Source organism: Pavona decussata, unplaced genomic scaffold (assembly GCF_977016875.1).
Source record: "Pavona decussata unplaced genomic scaffold, jaPavDecu1.1 SCAFFOLD_201, whole genome shotgun sequence".
Lineage (NCBI taxonomy): Eukaryota > Metazoa > Cnidaria > Anthozoa > Scleractinia > Agariciidae > Pavona > Pavona decussata.
The window spans coordinates 639,514-660,271 of record NW_028145609.1 but is presented as its reverse complement, the minus strand read 5'-3'; the positions used below and the strand labels follow the sequence as shown (position 1 = coordinate 660,271).

Here is a 20,758-nt window from a genome sequence, read left to right as displayed (position 1 = left end):
TCACGCACAATCTGCGTGGGTCGCTGGTTCCATTTGCACTGAAGTCTAAAAAATTTTTCTTCACCTCGTGTTGTTTTCCATTTCCCTGCTATGGCTAATGCTCAGTTGGAATTCTATAAGTCCACCTTAACATTTTAACTTTCTCTGATTCACCATAAAATGGTAAATTAAAAGGCCAAAAACAGCTAGAATACTAAAGTGAATGTTTCCGTTGATTTAAATAATTCCCTTTAGCAATGAATTAACAATCGCATTGTTTGCGCTGGTTGGCAAATTTCTTGCAATAATTTTGGAAAGAGAGCATTTAATATTTCCCTTTTGGACAGCTTATGTCTACCACATTTTCAGATCGATGCTTTAAATGATTTTGCTTCGATGGTTTTGCTATAAGCTTTTAAATTTTCGACAACCTTCAGGTTTCAGTAAACGAAATCGAAATTGACACAACTTATAGGAGACATATTTCTGCTCGCCGTACAGAGCAAAATGAGTGGAAAGACTTGTAGAAATCCACCTGTCTAAGGCTAATTTGTTTTTGGTGAGTTGTACACGAAATATAGTTTTCTGCTTGTCAATTCAAGAACTCGACCAACTTTACCATACTTTCTATGGTAAAAGGACAAAACCATTTGGTGTTTTTCCTCCGTTTTAAGGCAGTAAACGTTTCCCTTACAACGCGCAGCTGAAAAATAGCTTCTTGTAAACAAACGGCGGTATTTGTTGTACAATTTGGCATGAAATTTAAAATAATTTTCGGCAAATGCCATTCGTGTGATTATTAAAAACAGCGATTGACAATTCGAGGGCCAGAAAAGGGACATACTGGACGGTATGGTATGATAAACTCCAAATAAAATTTTATTCCAAACATGCGAACGAACATGCATATGTTAACAAGAAATTTATTTCTCTGCTTTTTAATTCAGAAACTGGATAAATACCATATCTATGGTAAAATGACAAAACCGTCGGTTGGTTTCCCTCAATTTTAAGGCAGTAAATATTCCTTTACAACGCGCAGGAAAAGCCTAAACATTAGGTATGATGTGAGACGGTATGATGTGAGACAGAGAGAGACGTGAAAGATTAAGAAATTGTCATAAGGAACGTATAAAATAAGGAATTGAAATTTTCGGTGCTTAAATTCATATCCAGACTTCATCACAAACGAAAGCTCTAAATTTTCACTTTATCTATATTTCAATTCCCCCTGGAACCTCTATCTGTCTTATTTCGTATTAAGGTTAATAAATAACTTCTTTTACGGACCCGTTAGTATTCAAACATCTGTAGCTCATCGAACCCAGTAAGAGTTTGTCACATAAATCGATAAAGAAGCTACAAGTACAAGAAGAATTTACCTGATACAATCAATAAATATCAATAAAGTTTTAGGGAATGGTAGGTTTTGATGATTGGCTTTCGGGAAATGGGATCCTAAGAAAGCACAACGAAGGGAAATCAAGAATGGAGAGGAAACAACCTGCCATACTTGAATTGAGATAGCTTGATGTCAAATAATAATACACTGTATGTGGTCTTAGTTAATATGAGACCAAGAGCGACTGATTGGTCAGTGACAGATGGGTTAAAACTCATCAAATAGACAAATTTGTCATCCGCGAATTCAAAATAATTATCCTGGATTTTTCCTTTTTGATGTAGCAAGACGCCGACAAATAACAACATATTTCGTTTACCCCAAGGGGGGAAATAGGCCGGACCCGACAAATAATATAGGCTTTCATTTCAATTTGCTCTTTAAGACGTCCTCTGTAGGATTTCGACGATAAAAAATGTTTCACATAGTCAATTAGCTGTGCATTGTATTCAGCAATGACGCGAAAGACAATTAATGTGTGCTGGCAGGTGATGGTTGCGGTGTAAATAAGAAAATTTTAAACATTATTCTTACAATTATTAAAAACAGTTACCGATCACGGAGAAAGCCAACAGCGACAATCTAATTGGGCTGTAGACTCCGTAATTAAATTAGTCTTCTTCTTTATTTGCCATAAAACACAATAATCTATTACCAAAGTAGCATAAAGATATAGCGAGGAGACTTCAAGAAACCAGGAAATGTCAAAAGAAGAATTAAATAAAAATTGTACTTGTTCTTTACCCAAATGCAAGGAAGTAGAGTAGAGATAATAAAAGAAAAAAAGTCTGCCTTGATGGTACTTTGATTCGTTCTTCAAAGAAACTTCGATATCGTAAATTAAATTTGCAGTCTAAGCAGTTATTCGAAACATGAACTGTTGAGTGAAACGGCAAGGCCATGGCAAAGTGGATCATTACGCCCAAATTTAAAGGGAAGAGCTGTGAAATTTTCAGCTGTTACACAGTCCAGCTTCTTTAGATCCAAGAACCCTCCAACAAGTTGTTTGGTTTAATCTTATCGGTTCCTCCTATTCGGTCGCAGACGAGATAATCTGTTCGCTGTACAGACTGATGCGACAGAAAAATAAGTTTATAGGGCGGTAGACGAGTTGGACAAAAACCACAGAGGAAAAGATATTTTGATCATGACAAAGACCTAAAGCGAGATAAAATGTTAAAGAAACGAATAAAATCTGGTATTGCAATGCACTTGTCGGAAAAAAAATACCCTAGGTACGTTATACAAGAAGTTAAAACTATCTCAACAGTACTAGTATTCAAGAAAAATGGGTGTGCCAAAATACGTGTAAACCAAATTAAAGCGAGGCTCCAGTTCTAAAGCAGTGAGACATCTCGAGTTAGCCACACGTTCGACGCATCTGTGGCTGAGACGAGATCTTTAATTCTTCCTGTTTACGTAGACCCCGAATGAGTTGCCAGGCGAAAACAATAATGGGTGATAGATGACGATTAAATTAGAACAAAAATAATGCGAAGAAAAAGCTTACGAATGTTGCGAACAGTTGTTGATAAAAAGTAACGTTTTGGGTAAACGTTATTCGTGCAAGAATACAAAACAGGTACCTATACTGTCGGTAAAGAGGAGAAGAATACACACCGAATTCAGATGGAATATTAGCATAGAAAATTATCTTAAAATTAGCTTTTTGTAAGCGGACGGCGGTTTTTGTTGAACAAGTTGGCATGAAAATTAAAACAATTTGCGGCAAACGCCATTCGTGTGATTATTAAAAACAGCTATTGACAATTCGAGAGCCAGAAAAGGGACATGTTGGACGGTATGATATGATAAACTCCCAATTCAAACATCAAGAATAACATTAGGCGTATATTGCACCCTTCAAAAGCATTATCATAACCATGAATTACCATCGTTATCACGCACGATCTGCTTGGGTCGTGGGTTCCATTCGCACTGAAGTCTGAAAAATGTTCGTTACCTGGTGTTGTTTTACATTTCCCTGCTATGGCTAATGCTTTGTTGGAATTCTATGAGTTCAGCTCAACATTTTTTTACTTTCTCTGACTCACCATAAGATAGTAAATAAAAAGGCCCAAAAACAGCTACGGTACTAAAGGGAATGTTTTCGTTTATTCAGACACTTCCCTTTAATAATGAATTAACAGTTGCATTGTTTGCGCTGGTTGGCAAATCTCGTCGTGTCTAGTAATAATTTTGGAAAGTTCCCTTTTGGACAGCTTGTTTCTCCCACATTTTCAAATCGATACTTAAACAATTTTGCTTCAATAGTTTAACTATAATTTTACTGCAAGTTTTCTGTAAACAAAATTGAAATTTCCAAAACTTGTAAAAGACATATTTCTGCACGCCGTACTAACAGAGCAAAATGAGTAGAAAGTCTTGTAGAAATGCATCTGTCTAAGCCTAATTTATTTTTGGTGAGTTATACACGAAATGCATTTTTCTGCTTTTCAATTCAGAAACTAGAAAAACTTAACCATACTTTCTATGGTAAAATGACAAAACTATTTGTGTTTACCCTCTGTTTTAAGGCAGTAAACGTTTCCTATACAACGCACAGGAAAAGCCTAAGCATTTAATTTTTCCTTGTTGGTGAGCCAGTATGATGTGAGACAGAAAGAGACGTGAAAAGTTAAGAAATTGTCTCAAGGAACGTAGGAGATTTTCGGTGCTTAAATTCATATTCAGACTTCATCACAAACGAAAGCTCGAATTTCGCACTCTATCTACATTTCTATCCCCCCTGAAACCTCTATCTGTATTTCTTGGTATTTAGGTTAAATATCTGCGTGTAGGGACCCTTTAGTTTTCCAGCCCCTATAGCTTATCAAACCCAGTAACAGTTTATGTCACATAAATCGATAAAGATGCTACAGGAAGAAATAACCTTACATAATCAATAAAGATCAAGAAAGTTTTAGGGAGATGGTAGGTTTTGATGGTTGGCTTTCGGGAAATGGGACCCTGTAGATCTTATGACACATTTTTGGTTTAAAAAAAAAAAAATCCGTCAAAAGTTATTTTCTTACCTTGCTGGGCTTCTGTATTATACTGCAACCATGTTCCCCAAAGAAAACACAAGAGAAGGAAATCAAGAATGGAGAGGAAACAACCTGCCATACTAGAATGGAGACAACTTGATGCCAAATGATAATTCACTGTATGTAGTCTTGGTTGATACGAAACTAAGAGCGAGTGATTGGTCAGTGACGGATGGATTAAAACTCATCAATATAGACAAATTTGTCATCCACGAATTCAAAATAATGACCATGGATCTCTCCTTTTGGCTCTAAAAAGACACCGACAAATAATAACTTATTTCCTTTACCCCAAGGGGGGAAATAGGCCGGACCCGACAAATAATATAGGCTCTTATTTCAATTTAATCTTTAAGACGTCTGCTGTAGGATTTCGACGATTAATGTTTAGAAAAAAAGAGAAATAAAATAGCGAAAGAAAAAAGTTTGCTGAAGGGATCTATTTTCCTGCACACAAAAAGCAGCAAGGTTATTGAAATTCAAGTAACATAACGAAGGGTGGTAAAAATGTCAAAAAAAAAAAAAAAAATAGGAAAACTATTGTATACAATGTTTTTCACAGCCAATTAACGGTGCAGTGTATATAGCAATGACGCGGGAGACAATTAATGTGTGCTAGCAGCTGATGGTGTGGGTTCAAATTAGTAAATTTAAAATATTCATACAAATATTAAAAAACAGTTTCTGCAGATAACGGAGAAAAGTAAGCAGCAACAACTAACTGGATTGGTAGACTCTGCAATTAGTCGTCTTCTTCTTCTTCTTCTTCTTCTTCTTCTTCTTCTTCTTCTTCTTCTCTTTCTTTTTCTTCTTCTTCTTTTTTATTTGCCATAAAACGCAATAATCTAAAACAAAAGTAAGAATAAATTTGAAATAGAGCATTTGACAAACGCCATTTTTTGGAATCTTAATCAGTTATGGTCACGAAAAATTAGAAAAAATGACAAAAAAGAATGCAAAGAAAACGCTTATGAATCTTGCGAACGTTTCGGGTAAAAATTATTCGTGGAAGGGTACTATACTGCCTATAGAGGAGGGGGAGAAAACACACAATTCAATTGGAATATTAGCATATAAAATCATCCGAAAAATAACTTTTAATATGCAGGCTGTATTTGTTGTACAAAGTTGTCATGAAATTTAAAAACATGTTTAAGCAAAAGCCATTCGTGTGATTATTAAAACAGGGATGGATAATTCAAGGGCCAGATCAGGGGCACATTGATTGGATGGCATGATATGATAAATAATTGCGATATTTAAAACCAATGTGTGCAGAGTTCGCGAACATGCCGAACGGCTCTTTTAGGTAGACGTCATTCGTACAAATGCTAAAAACAGCTATCAGTACTGAGTCACGTTTTAGGACCTAAAAAAATATCCAGAAAAATAAATCAAAACGAAACAACAACAAAAACAGAAAGTGGTATGGTAGAACCATCTTGCTTCACCTATTATTAACCTTAGTGTGCACGATAGTTGATTCACCGAAAAACAAAACGCAAAGGAATATTTCTTCAAAGAATAGACTTTCCTCATTAAAGGGGTACGGTTTATTATTGTTTTTGATGTATGTTAGCTTAATTGGCCGTATAAACGTCATTTAAAGTAAAATTCTATTGGATTTTTACATGGTAACGAGGCTAGTAGAAGAAAAAATAATGGAAATAAAAGAATAATTAATTTATCGGCCGTTTTTTTTTTTTTTTTTTTGAAAAAAAAGTCTATGCCTATTCAAGAGCGGCAATCCAGAAATTTCGCCTGCTGGTGTGCAAAATGAAAAAATCGAAAATTCCCAAACTTTGTCAGGACATAGGTCGAACTATTTCTGGAAAAAAATTAGTTTAAGTTCGATTAAGTTTTTATTTTACGCGAACGGCCACATAGTCGGTTCAGTGGCTCTCACATCGGTTTTCACGACGTCTACACCATACGTTATTTAAATGTCGCCTAAAAATAAACAATACAGTAAATCCGACCATTAAACATCTTAATCAAAATAGCACATTTTGAGGAACAGTCTGAAATCTGAAATGCTAGTTGTTCGATTTCATCCCGAACTATTTTCTATTTTTTCTAATATTATTATTATTATTATTATTATTATTATTATAGTTGTTATTATTATTATTATTATTATTATTATTATTATTATTTATTTGTTTAATTTTTTTTTAATATTTCACCGATTGCCTTGCGGAATAAAAAGATGGCAAACTTGGAAGGGTAAAATCGCACCTTGGTACAGGGCATGGCTTCATGTTAAGTGCACCCAGTGAAAGAGCAAGTTAGATTTTTTCTCTCCAAAAAATAACTGCAATAATTAATATTTTGGGGCTACATAAACTACGAAATTTTAGAGCGCCAAACAAGTGACACAACGGTCAAAACACGCAGTTTCCTGTCATGCATTTAGAAGTGAAAAAACAACAAAGTGCTCTTTGAAAAAAATATTGGGCCAATTTTTCTTAAAAAAATCTTTACTTTTTCGAAGATAATTAACAATTATTCACTGAAGTGGAGGTGAATAGTACTTGGCTAATCACCTCCGAGCTAGCCAATCAGCGTGCGCGAAAGGCACTATTCACTTGTGGTATATACTAATGCTAGTTTCAAGCAACATTGTCTTATTTACTGCTTAGACTGTTTGAAATTTTAACTTTTAGCGGCTTTGTGGATATTGACTCCTTGTTCAGAACGGCTGGTTTAAATTACCTGGTCTTGTAACAAACTCTCTATCAAGATATTTGCCATATTTATACTCATATTCGAAGACAATTGTTTGCAAATCCGTACCTACCAAACCGTGGGCGCCAAACATGCAGGTAGTTATTGAATATCAGCCTCACAAGTAACGGATGGCCACCGGTCGTTGGGGGTAACAGAAAATATTGCGTGACATTAATCCAAGCGTTCACACTGAGCCACGCGTCTATTATCACAAAACAAATACATCACAATTGTTACGCTTTCTTTAGTATGTTCGTACATTTCTTTTTTGTTTTGTTTTATTTTTTTGGATTGTTTGTTTGTTTGTTTGGTGTAGCCATGGGAACCCTGGTACCCAGCACGGGGAAATTTGACAATCATGAATTTGACCGCCATATTGACCACTCCTACGACAAGTTACAGAAGTTTTCGTTTTTTGCAGGAGAACTCATGCGAATAATGAAAAGTAATCAATGACGGAAGGGTTGCTGAGTCTTGATTGTCAGTCAATACCTGCATCCTACTGATGTACATAAAGTTTAACATCTATACATAACTATTAAGTTGTGCGCAACATAGGGACGCTTAGCTTGGTGAGGTTTTTTCTTGCATTCATATCACAGTGATTGTATATATCATAAGTGACTGTATAAATCAGCTGGCACTCTCAAAGGACATGTGCACCAGTGGATAAACATACGTCTTGCTCTGCTACGGCTTGAGCCGGTCTCACTCATCTGGATCTTCCTGACCTTCTTATCGCAATTTCGCCGCCGTCCTTGAGAAAGACGATTTTTTTCCTCCGGCCTTAGAAATTCATCTACGGCGAGTCTGCAGCTGCCATCTTCATACTTCGTATGCCGCATATATATTGCTGCCTTTGCCGTGTATGCTTTGTGTCTATTTTCTTCTCCTATTTTAATTTTTTCCTCTATGTTTGGAACTGAATCGGGCAGCCTTCTTGGTAGTTCGTAAAGACCATCAGGTGAAACCTGGACACTTTGCTTTAAAAGTACACGCACAGGTAATAATTAAAAGGGTACTGCGCTAGATCTTTCCTGGAGTTTTTCTTTGTATAAAACGTAAGGCCTGATCCAGTTGCCCTGTCGAGAAGACTTCTGGTCTTTCTTCGACAAATTTTCATTTGCCATAATGCATATGTAGCTCCTAAAAGTGCTGATAATCCTTCTACTGGAGACTGAAAGAGATAGCGCGATCCACCGGTAGCGGATTGCAAGATTTCCCTCCCCTTGGACGGTATGTTCTGCTTTTCCATAAACAGTGGATGGCTCAGTATTGACAGATAGAGAGATGTCTTGGAAGTCTCCGGGGGCCCAGTTTTCGGAAGTCCCGGTAACTTACCGGGGGCCCGTTTCTCGAAATACCCGGTAACTTACCGGGCCCGATAAGTGATTTTGGTGACAAATGTTTCTTAACAGAAGTCAATTTTTGTTAGCTTTGAATACTAAATTTTAAAATCTTCTTATTCTATGAATACATTGGCGAAGTACCACGTCTGTAATCGTTGTGTAAAACATTTCAAATTATACTTAACGGGCGCGGTAAGTTACCGGGACTTTCGAGAAACGAGCTCCGGGCCCGATAAGTGATTTTGGTGATAAATGTTTCTTAAAAGAAGTCAATTTTTGTTAGCTTTGAATACTAAATTTTAAAATCTTATAATTCTATGAAAACATTGGCCAAGTACCATGTCTTTAATCATTGTGTAACCGGCGAAAAAACATTTAAAAATAAACTTATCGGGCCCGGTAAGTTACCGCGACTTTCGAGAAACAGGCCCCAGAAGAAAATAGACTCTATCGGAAGACTGAATCCCCATTGAGCCCGCTTGGACTAAAAAAAAGAGAGAACATAAAAAAAAAAATAATTCATTTTTTATTAAAATCAAACACGGATTCCCAAGCTAGCATTTTGTAGCAATGTCAGGGTATTTTTACGATTGAAATAAATATACCGTATAACTAAACTATTTGGCTCAACCCTCTTGAACTTTTGTGTGCGTTGTCCCAAATATGTTGCGGCCTTTGGGCGCGGGTGATAATGAAAAACGAAAACTACAAGAAAAAAAAAAGCTTATAAAAGTAATCTAATATATACATTTTTTACCTTGCAACTGAGACCATAAAATAGCCTTTCCTTCTCCCACAGGCTATGCAGTCATACATTCCTCTCCACAATAGAAATTATTTAGGTTGCTCATTTCTTACACTTTTCCTTGCAAAGAGGTTGGATGCTTCTTTCTTTGGGAAGCATCGAAGGCGCAGTGGTGAGAACACTCGCCTCCCACCAGTGTGGCTTGGGTTCGATTCCCGGACTCGGGGTCGTATGTGGGTGGAGTTTGTTGTTGGTTCTCGTCCTCGCTCCGAGGGTTTTTCTCCGGGTTCTCCGGTTTTACTCCCTCCTGAAACACCAACATTTCTAAATTCTAATTCGACCTGGAACGCACGGACACCTTTGAACGAGTTCCTAGAGCTCTTTGGTTCTTCGTGGGTAAATAAATTACATTTACCTTTGTGGAATCGATTTAGGTCACTCTGGCACCAATTGCCCTATTGCGGATCGTCCGCGGTGACTTCATCATGGCCTTCGTTAATGTAGCGAACAACCGGGGGTTTGATGGTGGTTGCTCTTCTATCAAAAGCATCTTTACAGCCTTGTAGGGTGCTTAAGCCTTCTCTCAAATTTAATACCAGTCGCTTGTTCCGTAAGTAGACAAGCAACTAACATAGTGACACCCTCTGTACGCTTCTGCAGAACGAGGATACGGACGGACGGATGCAGACGGCGGATTACCTTTTTTAAATTGGGACACTGACAAATAGTTTGGTAATTTCTTTAGGTCAATTAATTTTAAATAAATAAATAAATAAATAAATAAATAAATAAAGAAATGAAATAAATGGGAATGTTCTCGTTTTTCAACCAAATCAGTCTGAGACTGCAGTGGAACCCCGTACGTTAATAGCGGAGCTGTGCGCGCCGAAGGCGCGCACGCGGAGCCCCACTGATAAGAAATTTTGGTAAACCCATAAATGCGAAAAATTTTGGTTATGACGTCACTGTCCGTCCGTCCGTCGTACGTACGTCCGCCCCTCTATGTAAGCCATTGAGAAATGCCACACTCAACCTGTGCGGCAACCCGCGTTTTTTCGGCGGGAAATTGCATGGCGAACTGCTACCGTTTTTTTGGCGGGAAGTTTACTTTGCCAAAGTTTTCCTTTTTGAGCCTTTTAGAAAAGTAAACGGTAATTTTACGGTAAATTAATTTGACTGTTCATAAAGAATATGAATATGTCGAAAAACGTCGAAAGAAGAGAAAGAGAAGAAAGAGAGAGGAGAGAGAGACAGAAAACGAGAAAGCAGGCGACGAATAAGTTAAGTCTAACGTGAAAGAGAGCAATTGAGAGCACTGGAAAACAGGCGAAACATGACTGACGAACAGCGGGAGAAAGAGCAAGACAAAGCACGACAAAACAGGCTGAATTGTAGTGAAGAGCAACGGGAGAAAGCGCAGGACAGGGCTCGAGAAAAGAGGCTGAATTGTAGTGAAGAGCAACGGGAGAAAGAGCAAGAAATAGCTCGAGCAAAGAGGTAACGAACTAGAGAAAGAGAGAGAAAGATGCCGTGAAAAAAGGAGGCGAATTAGTGACGAACAGCGAAAAAGAGAGCGAGAAAGGAAACGAGAAAACAGGCGAAGAGACAACTCTAGTAACGTAGAGCGAAGAGAAAGATATGCAGGTGAGAAGTTCAACTTCTGCTTTAATAAATCACAGTCGAAAGCTTTATGTCCTGTAACGAGAAATTGTGTCAGCAGTTTTGTTTTTCTTCACCAATCACTGTGCGTTATTTGTCAAACTGTCAAAACAATGGCATCGCATTTCTTCCCTCATGTGTGGATTTACAGGCTTTCCGGGACTTTTTTTTGAGATTTCATTAAATGAAAAACATCGATACACCTAACTTTATACATGGATATCATGAAAATTCTGTTAACTGGTAGAATCTAGCCAAAATGAAAGCGGTAAGATTATTTTTGAAAGGATATTCAATGCCATTTTAGTACGATAATGCAGACAATTAATTGTACTTTTATAAGTTTAGAGGAATTTGATTTGTAATTGTCAGAGGATGTCAACTGCTATTGAAGCCATTTTTCATGACTGGAAGTTGTGCAGAGTTTCACTTTCCCCCACTAAGAAGACTATTGGAACAATACATTTTACAGACCACGGGGAAGAAGTCAACCTTGCCGAAGATAGCAATGCCCGATTCAAAGCTGTCCAAAAAAAAATACTCATGTGGTGGTAAGCTACTTTGACCTACGTACCCAGTCATACCATGAAAATGTACTGAAGCCAGTGTTTAAAGTTTCTGATCATTGGTACCGCTATGAATTTGCCAAGTTCCGGGGTCAAATTCATTGGCACCAACTAAGCTGGAGAGATGACAGACAGCACACCAGCTGTTGCATGAAGCTCGTGAAGATGATTGTGACCGGCGAAGACAAGCATGCAGCTAGGCTTAGCCAGTGGGCTGATGAAAACTTTGTCATGACAGCATTACACCCAGGTGGCAGTGACGAAGAAGGACAGCCAAGAAAAGACCTTTGGTCACCACCTGAGGGCTTCGCTGACCCAATATCAGATGAAAGGGATCCCCTGGTGAAGATGCTTCTGGAAATAGCTGCAACACAAAATGCAATACTGGAAGATCATTTGCTTTTAATAAACAAAGTTGGGCTGCACAGTTGTTCTGATTACTGCTTGAGGACTCCTAGTCACCCTGAGCCAGGATTGCAGCCAAGAGAACGTGTATGCAGGATGGAGTTTGGAAGCGAATTTTGCCCAGGGAAGAAACTAAGGAATGGCCCTGAAATTGTGGGAGATCATAACGGAGCTCCTCGCCTTGAAATGCCACGTGACCATCCGCGTATGGTTCAGCATTCTCGCTATCAGATACAGTCTTGGAGAGCAAATGGGGATGTAAGCTTGATTCTTTCCAGTTCTTCACCAGACAATCCTAGCACCGATGATATCATGGCCATAATTGACTATGTGTGTGGCTATGCTTCCAAGGAGAGAGAACCCATTGGTGCAAATGCTGATCTTTTTAAGGGCATGGTCAATGCTGTTGATGCAACTGATGTAGACCAAGTGACCGGCAAGTCAATGTGTGCTAACATGCTGATCAAGACTGTGGGAAGACGAGATATCAGTGGACCTGAGGTATCATTTGAGTTGAATGGACTAGCACTTTGGCAATGTAGCTGTTCATTCACGTACTTGTCTATGTAGGCTCAAGGCGACTTGAATGTGATGGTGAGACTGCAACTTGCAGCACCCATTTGGATAAGTACTTTGCACGATCACGTGATGAGCACACTTCTTCGTACCATTTTGGATCCAAAAATGGTAAGGTTCCTGTCGTAAGCGGTGGTGCAACACACGCAACATGGCCATTGAATGAGGACTACTGTAGAACGATGCTTCTGTTGCACTGGCCAAACTGGTGTAACATCCAAGAAGTAAAGGAAGATTCTGAATCTTGGATTGAGAGGTTTACTGATTTCATTTCTAGTAATGAGTGCACAGGATTCGTGAAGACCCAGGTTGCTAATGCAAAACGTTACGCAGAGCATCTACAAGAGCCGGTTTTTGACTCACTATAGGATGAGGATGACGATGCTGTAGAAGCCGAAGAACAACCAGATTGGGTGGATGTCTATGAGGGCAGAACCAGAGATATGAGGGTGTGGAGAAGGATTTGGATTATCATGATTGTGAAGAGGAATATGACTGGAACAGCACCTGCATTGTTCTTCTTGAGGATAAGGACCTCAAGAAATGGCTTGAAGAAATGATCAAAGATAAGAACGCGAAACGGAAACTGTAGGCCTTCAATTGCCACAGGTGTCCCCGTTCTCCCTAAATGAGAATCAGAGAGCCATAGTGAGTCTGGTGTTGCACACCCTCTACAACTTTGTTGAAAACCGACCAGATTACCATCCTTTGCGGCTTGTTGTCTCCGGATCTGCTGGAACTAGAAAGTCGTATGTTATCAAGTGCCTTCAGAGGTTAGTGCGGCAAGCGTTTAGAACTAATGACCCAATAGAGGTAATAACCCCGACGGGGAGGGCTGCCTATCTCGTTCAAGGAAGTACAGTTCAAAGTTTATTAGGAATCCAAACCGGGGGAAGGTTTTGCAACGAGCTGACAGTCCCTGCAGGTCCAGTGCTGGAGAGAATTCAGAAAAAGTCTGGTTGAAGACGTGTGATCAATGTTTGGCCGCACCACAATGGGCTGCATGGAACATCACGCACGTTATACAGTGAACAGAGGAGCCAATGTAGACGTGCTATGGGGGGTATTCCTGTAGTAGTACTTATGGGAGATGATGTTCAGCTACCTCCTGTATGCGACACTCCTGTCTACATTCAAGTTTGTTGCAGTTCCCGATCTAACCATGGTCGCTTGGTATGGACAACTTTTGATAGCGCTGTGGAGCTTACTGAGATTGTGAGGCAAAATGAATCTGAACAACAGCTGTGAGGTGTGTTGATGTTCTCAAAGACTTATAATACCACACACCAGCAAATCCATTGGCTACAGCAGTTTCAGTGGCACAATGTCTGCTTAATACATGGTACAGAACTTCTGGGAAGGATGGATCAACAAGGTCTGCACGTGTTTCCAACATATCGCCTGGAATGGGAGCGCAACAAAACTAAGCTACTTGAGTGCAACAGAAAGCCTAACCACCCAGTAGCAAGGATCAAGGCAATTGACAATGGCAGGCATGCACAGAAAGCTGACAGTAGTAGGGCGCGAGGGCTGTTACTACTACTGTATCTTTGCCGTGACAGCAAAGTCATGCTGGTAGCAAACTTAAAGGCTTCATGGGGTTTGTACAATGGAGCGGTGGGCACAGTAGTGGACCTTCTTTACAACGATGGTTGCAGACCAACCGATGATCCTACCCCTTTACCTGATGTGGTGTTTGTGCGTTTTTCAGGATACAAGGGTCCACCTTGCATCAACGAAGATCTGACTGTTGTGCCAATAGTTCCTGTCAGTCGGTCCACTGACTGTACATGCCGATGCAAACGTCTTCAAGTTCCATTGAGACTGGCATGGGGAACAACGATCCACAAGTGTCAAGGGATGACGTGAGTGATGGAGAAGTAACCAGGTACGTTGTGATCCACCCTGGAAAGCACGACTTTGAAGCTAAGAACCTAGGAGCTTTATCTGTCGCACTGTCACGAGTAAAATCAACAGGTAGAGAAGGTGCAGATCCTGATTTTGCATTTCATGAAGATTTGCTTATAAAGGATGACAGATTCGAGCCTGTGAACACTCCGACTACCTGTTCTAGAGCAGTGGAAATGGAACGACTGCGCGTATTAGCAAATGAGTGTAAGCAGAGGGGGGATTTAGCAACAGCATTTATTTCCACCTTCATAAGTGGCTTATAAATGGCAAGGTCTGAAAAGAGATCTTTAAAAATGCCATGAAAGACCGGGAACCCTGTGTTATTATTTAATGTAATTTCTTCTATACAGTACCCTGTTGACAATCATAATGGTGGTGTACACCTCCCAGGAGGACCTTCATATAAAAGGGGTGGGGATGCTAGTCAGAAGTTTTGCATTAAAACCCTAAACAGGACCAATCTGGGCATAACTCCAACTTTTTAAACCCCTTCCCCCCCCCACCCCCCCAAAGAGACCATTTTAAAACAAAGACAAATACAAAAATACAGTAACTTTTTGCATGCAACCCCAAACAAGACTTTCACGGCTAAAATATATAATTTTATGGCGTTTTACCCAAAACACCCTAAGTGAGACCAAAATTCAAAATTTACACCCCTAAGCAAGACGAGAAAGATCCCCACCCCTTTTATAAGAGAATCCCCCCCTCCTGGGGTACACCCCCTTTTCAAAATTGTTAGTATTGTTGTGAATTTGATCAAACCTCCCTTTCTGACCACCTCTCATTGGCGACCACTTTTCCAAAATACCAAAAGTTTTCAAGTCAAATCACTATAGATGAAAATTCTCGTAGGTCTGATACTACCTCTCATAAGGGACCACGTCTTGTAAGCGACCACATTTAGAGATGATTGTTTAAAATTTTCAATTGTTTTTAACCTCCCGTAGGCAACCACTTGACACACTCTGCTGTATCTCTCACGGGCAGAAATTGAAAAATGTGTCGCTGTAACATATTGGCCCACATCATTACCGCGGACGCCGTATTCAAATCTCACAGCTGGAGCTACAGGAAGTGTCTCCCAAAATAGCTTAGAACTGAAGCAATAGTATACACTGAAACAACCTTTAATCAGGTTGAATCCCTGGTAGGAAAGAAACTCTGACTCTTATCTTGTAAATAGCATGTATGTACATGCATTACCGGTGATGACTCTCTCAACATTGTATCACTCATACCAACAGAAAAATTGAAGCGATAAAGAACGTCAACTGGATTATGTAACAAACAAACAAACGCAAAAGTTGAAGATGTTTTACGCTTGAAATGTAACATTGCAAAAATGCCATTTACTGTTTCCTCCTAAATCAGGCAGTCAGTAAAGAAAAGTTATTACTTACAGTACTTTGGTGTGCGATAAGCACCAAGGTTATAAGGTCTCTGCAATTACCATATGCAAATTACCCGAAATTTAGACCCTCTGTGGTCTGACCTCTGGAAAGCGACCACATATCCTTGGCATTATGGGTGGTCGCTTACGGGAGGTTCGACTGTGTAATTGCATAATATTGCTTTCTTGCAGTTTGTGGAAGAGTGCTAGTATGATACATTGTACTAGTGGTGTGTATACTCAATTGCAAAAACACCTAAAAAGCATAAACTGTGAACAAGGAGTCCCAACGGAATTGTGGGTAGTGTTTAACAATAACTCATTTCTATAATCAATAATTTACCATTTTCACTCTTCGCAATAAAAAAATGCAGTGCTGACTTATTCTTCCGAATAATTTTCTACCAAATATTGCTTAACCCAGCTCTCACTCCCAAGAGTGCCATATGGCACAAAAAGTCATTACGTGCCCAATATTGGGTCAATTTGTATCAAATTTGGACACCAAACAGATCTTGGAGAGATCTGCACAATGGAAGCATAAAATCTTACCCCCCTCCTACATAAGACATGATTAACCACCCCTCCATTTTTTGTAACTTTTTCCTCTTACACTTTTAAGACCAAGTCACCATTTGACAAAAAACTATGTGCTGAGATCTGCAAATTAAGCTATAGTTTAGGGGTATACCCAGTGTATAAGAGAAGTGAGATGTATTTTAAGGTTTTATTTTCTCCTTTTAAACACTTTTCATTCTCTTCTATTACTTCCTTTGTCTTATATAGCTGGAATGATTTATACAATGCCCCAGATAAAACCTTTTAATTGGTGTATTACAGTTGGTGTAGAGGTGCACAGTTGCCGTTTTACAAAAATACGACATTTCCCATGGGAGTGAAAGGGTTAAGTTCATTGTATATGTTTTGAACTCAGGCAAATTGTGAATTGTGTATCACTCAAATTGGCCCGTGTTGGCCAACTTGAACACTTTAAGGAAAGCTTGGACAGTTTCCATCATTCACCACATGTAACTAATTTTGGACAACAACCGTCGCACAAAGAGAGAACATTATGCAAATAAATTGACTACACTTATACCCACAAAGCCATTGGGTCTCATCGTTGATGGTTTATACTTTACAGGGCGTCAACGTTTTTGCAATCGAGAGTATACATTACAATAAAAACACGCAAAGATTTCCCCACAAACCAAAGAACAATTATTGTTTTTGGGTTTGTGCGGAAATCTTTGCGTATTTTGTTTCTGTAGCAAATTCCACACGAAACATTACGCTATATAAGGATAATGGTTAGTTTATAAAGAAACTATGGTGCTGCGTTAGTAGGCAGTAGAAAGGAATGTTGGTTTATCAAGAGACTTGATAAAAACGGTATTAAGGATGGTGCCTACTATTGTTACTGCGCATATGTTCTGCGCATCTGGAGATACTCGTGTTTCCTATGGGTGGTGCCTACTATTACAGGGATATTTTTGCGCGCTTTAAAACTATGCGGAGGAAGCAGAACTTAGCAAGTGATTTTGGTATCCAGAAAGAAAATTGGGGGTAACCATGCATTTTTCAGAGATAATAAAGCTTCAATTTGGAAAAAAGCGCCATACATTGCTTTGTATTTTGCTGCTTTTTAGAATAATTGTTGCTTAGTTATCTCTAAAAAATGCGTGATTACCCCCAATTTTCTTTTTGGATTTCAATAGCCGCTACCAAGATCTGCTTTTCCCGCATGGTGATAAACCGTGCAAAAATACTTCGCTCCGTCCTTAAAATTCCTCTCCAGTAATAGTTTTCGAGTACTGGCACTTCGAGCGTAAAATTAATAATAGGCTTCCGTCAGGCATCTTATCCTTTTCAGGGGTAAATTTGTGTTACCTTGGTAGTATTCAAAATTCCAAAACGCTGGACTGTTGAAGATAACCTTCCACTCCAACACTCACTGCACCGTAATTTGTTAAACTTCAGTAAAGATAACAGAGAGATTCAAAACTTTTGTCCGACATTTGTTCATTTGGCTCAGTGACCAGGCCTTTTTGTCACACCTCCTCGCACACCCCCTTTCTTGTCCAATGGCATTAATGCGAACACTAAGCTGTCAATCATAGATTGCTGCGCCCCAGTCCGCGGTCGCTACATATTTCTTTGCCAAACTACATATCGATGTCTTTGCATTCAATGGGAATTGACGCCAGTTTTCACGCAGGTACACTTCAAGTTATTCAATGAGGGCAGTCGAAATTGAATTTGCGGTTTACTTAACGACGTAGAGGCAAAGCTTCTCGTTTTATTACAGCAACACGGCTTCCAAGAGGTTACTGTGTGGTCGACGGAAAGCATAGGTACACCCTGCTAGCAGAGCCTTTCTTTTGCTTGCTCGATTTTGGCGTTCTGATCTCCTCAGTAAAGAAAAAGACAAAAGGAGGCTCTGCTCGCAGGGTGACATAGGTACTACTTTCAAAACTAAACTAGCATCGGAAGAAATTGCGAGTAAATTTACCCTGTTGGGTAGCGTAACCTGCGATGATGCCACTACTATTCAAAATTTTTTAGAATTTTCAGATGGTCATGCATTCCTAACGTGTTATCTGAAGGATGTGGATGTTTTCAAAGAGGTAAGATCGAGTTCGTCAAGAAAACAAATTAAACAAATTGTTTCTAAGAATAATTATATAACCGGTAGTACTTCCAAAAGGTCGAGTTACAGTGTATAAGCTTATACTACACAATAGGAGCAAGCGGTGTACAAAAATTTGTTACCATTTTAGTTGACTCGTGAAACCTGTAAACGATGAGCATGTTATTATTGTTATAACATTTTTTTTTATTATTTTATTTAAAGGTAAACTAACCATCATCAAGAAATGCAAGTGCTGATGTTTCAAGCATTAGTCTTTATGCACCTATCATCGGCCATCCCCTGGGGGGGGGGGGGGGGGGACCCCAGGCAAGGGAGGGGACTTTGTAAAGGATCCTGTCGAAGTTCGTAATTCCCCCCCCCCCCCTTAATGGGGACAAATTCCCCCTCTCAGAGGGGGATCAAATTGAACAGTATGAAGCCAAAGTAAACTTAATGATCAATTAAGATGGCCCAGCTTACCTGACTAGCTAGAAAACAGTACTTGACTTAAAAATAATAAGCAACAGTGTTCACGTCAATTAAAATTTTACGTGTTCATTTATTCAAATCTGCTGCCAAAACTACAATACAAAAAAGGTTATTTTTTTTGCATGGTTTTCACACAATTTCAACATTTCATCTTGCTGCCCGACCAGCTTATTAACATTATGTGTCAAATTGTGGTGCTTATACACAGTACCACTGCCAACCTCGTTCCCAGGGTCTCTCCTCTTCAGGTTGTACATGTACCTCCGCTGTGTTGGCTTGGACTTTCACATGGTAAGAATTTGCAGGCAAACAATAGATTAAAAACATTAGCGAAAGAGTTGCACAGACTTGTCACTCTTAGTGTACAAAGTCCCCTGTTAATTCCCTGTGGTGCAAGGCTTTTGGAAACCAAACCTCTCTCATTTCCCCCACCTCCTGGGTAAAATAATCGTTCAAATCTCCCATAAAGTCCCTATACAAAGTTGTACTTGCCTGGGGTTCCCCCCCCCCCCCCCCGGGGGGATGGACAATGATAGGTGCATAAGAACGGTGTGTACTATTGTTACCACGCATACGTTCTGCGCATCTTGAGTTACTCGAGTTTCTTATAGGAGGTACGTGCCTACTAATACAGCTACCTTGGGCACTTTAAAACTGTGCGGAGAAAGGAGAACTTAGCAAGTGATTTCGGTATCCAAAAAGAAAATTTGGGGTAACCATGCATTTTTCAGAGATTATAAAGCTTCAATTTGGAAAAAAGTGCCTTTTAGAATTGTTGCTTAGTTATCTCTAAAAGAATGCCCAGTTGCCCTCAATTTTCTTTTTGGAATTCAATAGCTGCTACTAAAATCTGCTTTTCCCGCATAGTGATAAACCAGGCAAAAATACTTCGCTAGAGTACTGGCACCGTCCTTAAATCACTTTTAATTTGTGATCAAAAAGCAAACTCTGAGGTAACAGTGGTACAGTTAATGCCTTTTATCATGTCTTCAAGAGGAGATTATTTAATAAACCAGTACATCTAGTTGCGGATAGAAAAAACAAACCAAACCAAAATAGTTTTTCTACTGACTTATTAACTTTTCCACTACAAATTGTCCTCTCAAAATTTTCAATTAAAGGCTAATAGCTATAATATGGGTTGTGATGGAAATTGATTCTTTGTAAGGTCAGTTCAGTGATGGTCAATATTCAAATAAAGAAAAAAACACAACAGTACTACAGCTGTAAGGTTTTTTGTTTTCATCATTTTAATTGAAGCATAAATTCAAGGTGACAAAAAGGAACTGATGGTAACAAAAGTTTAAAACGAAAAAAAAATTGTAAAGTAACATAGTGTCTGCTATTTGAGGCGCCGCTGTGGCCGCTGTTGTGGCCATTCCTGTTCTTCCTTTGGCCACTACGGCGGCCACAGCAGCTACCCCAATTAGCAGCACCCTTCTGTAAATGGGGTGAGGTGCACTCCTTATAGGAGTGCCCCCACCCCTGGCAATTGAAACATTTAATTCTCCCTGAAACAAAAAAGAAGTGTACATCACTTAACATTAAAATCAATTGGCATCATTTACAACTTTTTAATTCTTTTCTAATTCCTTCAGTATGCATGAACCTGGGCCAGGTTGTTCGAAAGCCGATTAACGCTAATCCACAATTAAAACTTTATCAAGGTTTACAGCTTGCTCACTAAGAAGGTCCTTAACAGCTAATTGTAAGCTAATGGGAAAGAAAAGTCAACGTCACCAAACTGAGGGACAAACAGGAGAATGATGTATTTATCAGTAAATGACCCAGGCATACTCTGAAAAAAAAAAAAAAAAAAAAAAACCCGAGTGCTCCTATCAGGAGTCGAACCTTAAAGACCTTCCGATTACTAGT

The 20,758-nt window shown here is 39.2% G+C and overlaps 2 protein-coding genes, 1 long non-coding RNA gene and 1 pseudogene across 7 annotated transcripts in view; 2 read left to right on the top strand and 2 right to left on the bottom strand.

The window, feature by feature from the left end:
* Positions 1-14,632, top strand: part of LOC146461183 (uncharacterized) — a 78,616-nt pseudogene extending 63,984 nt beyond the window's left edge. Inside the window, exon 3 of the transcript XR_014857478.1 lies at positions 11,527-14,632. The product of XR_014857478.1 is annotated as an uncharacterized LOC146461183 (transcript). The remainder of the gene's footprint in view (positions 1-11,526) is intronic.
* The window catches only part of LOC146461182 (uncharacterized), a 31,734-nt gene extending 13,952 nt beyond the window's left edge, over positions 1-17,782 (bottom strand). For 2 of the 3 annotated variants that reach the window (XM_085087048.1, XM_085087050.1), the window contains exon 1: positions 4,417-4,518. In XM_085087048.1, coding sequence (XP_084943174.1) covers positions 4,417-4,507 — 91 coding nt within the window. In that variant the 5' untranslated portion in view covers positions 4,508-4,518. Of the gene's footprint in view, positions 1-4,416; positions 4,519-17,652 lie in introns of those variants that run through there. The other variant, XM_085087051.1, reaches the window with a different exon arrangement.
* LOC146461180 (peroxidasin-like) overlaps positions 1-20,758 on the bottom strand; it is a 163,516-nt gene that overhangs the window by 113,715 nt on the left and 29,043 nt on the right. The gene's annotated exons all lie outside the window — the stretch shown is intronic.
* LOC146461181 (uncharacterized) overlaps positions 1-20,758 on the top strand; it is a 90,257-nt gene that overhangs the window by 57,317 nt on the left and 12,182 nt on the right. Inside the window, exons 2-3 of the long non-coding RNA XR_014857467.1 lie at positions 14,641-18,389; positions 18,617-19,497. This is a non-coding gene — a long non-coding RNA (uncharacterized LOC146461181). The remainder of the gene's footprint in view (positions 1-14,640; positions 18,390-18,616; positions 19,498-20,758) is intronic.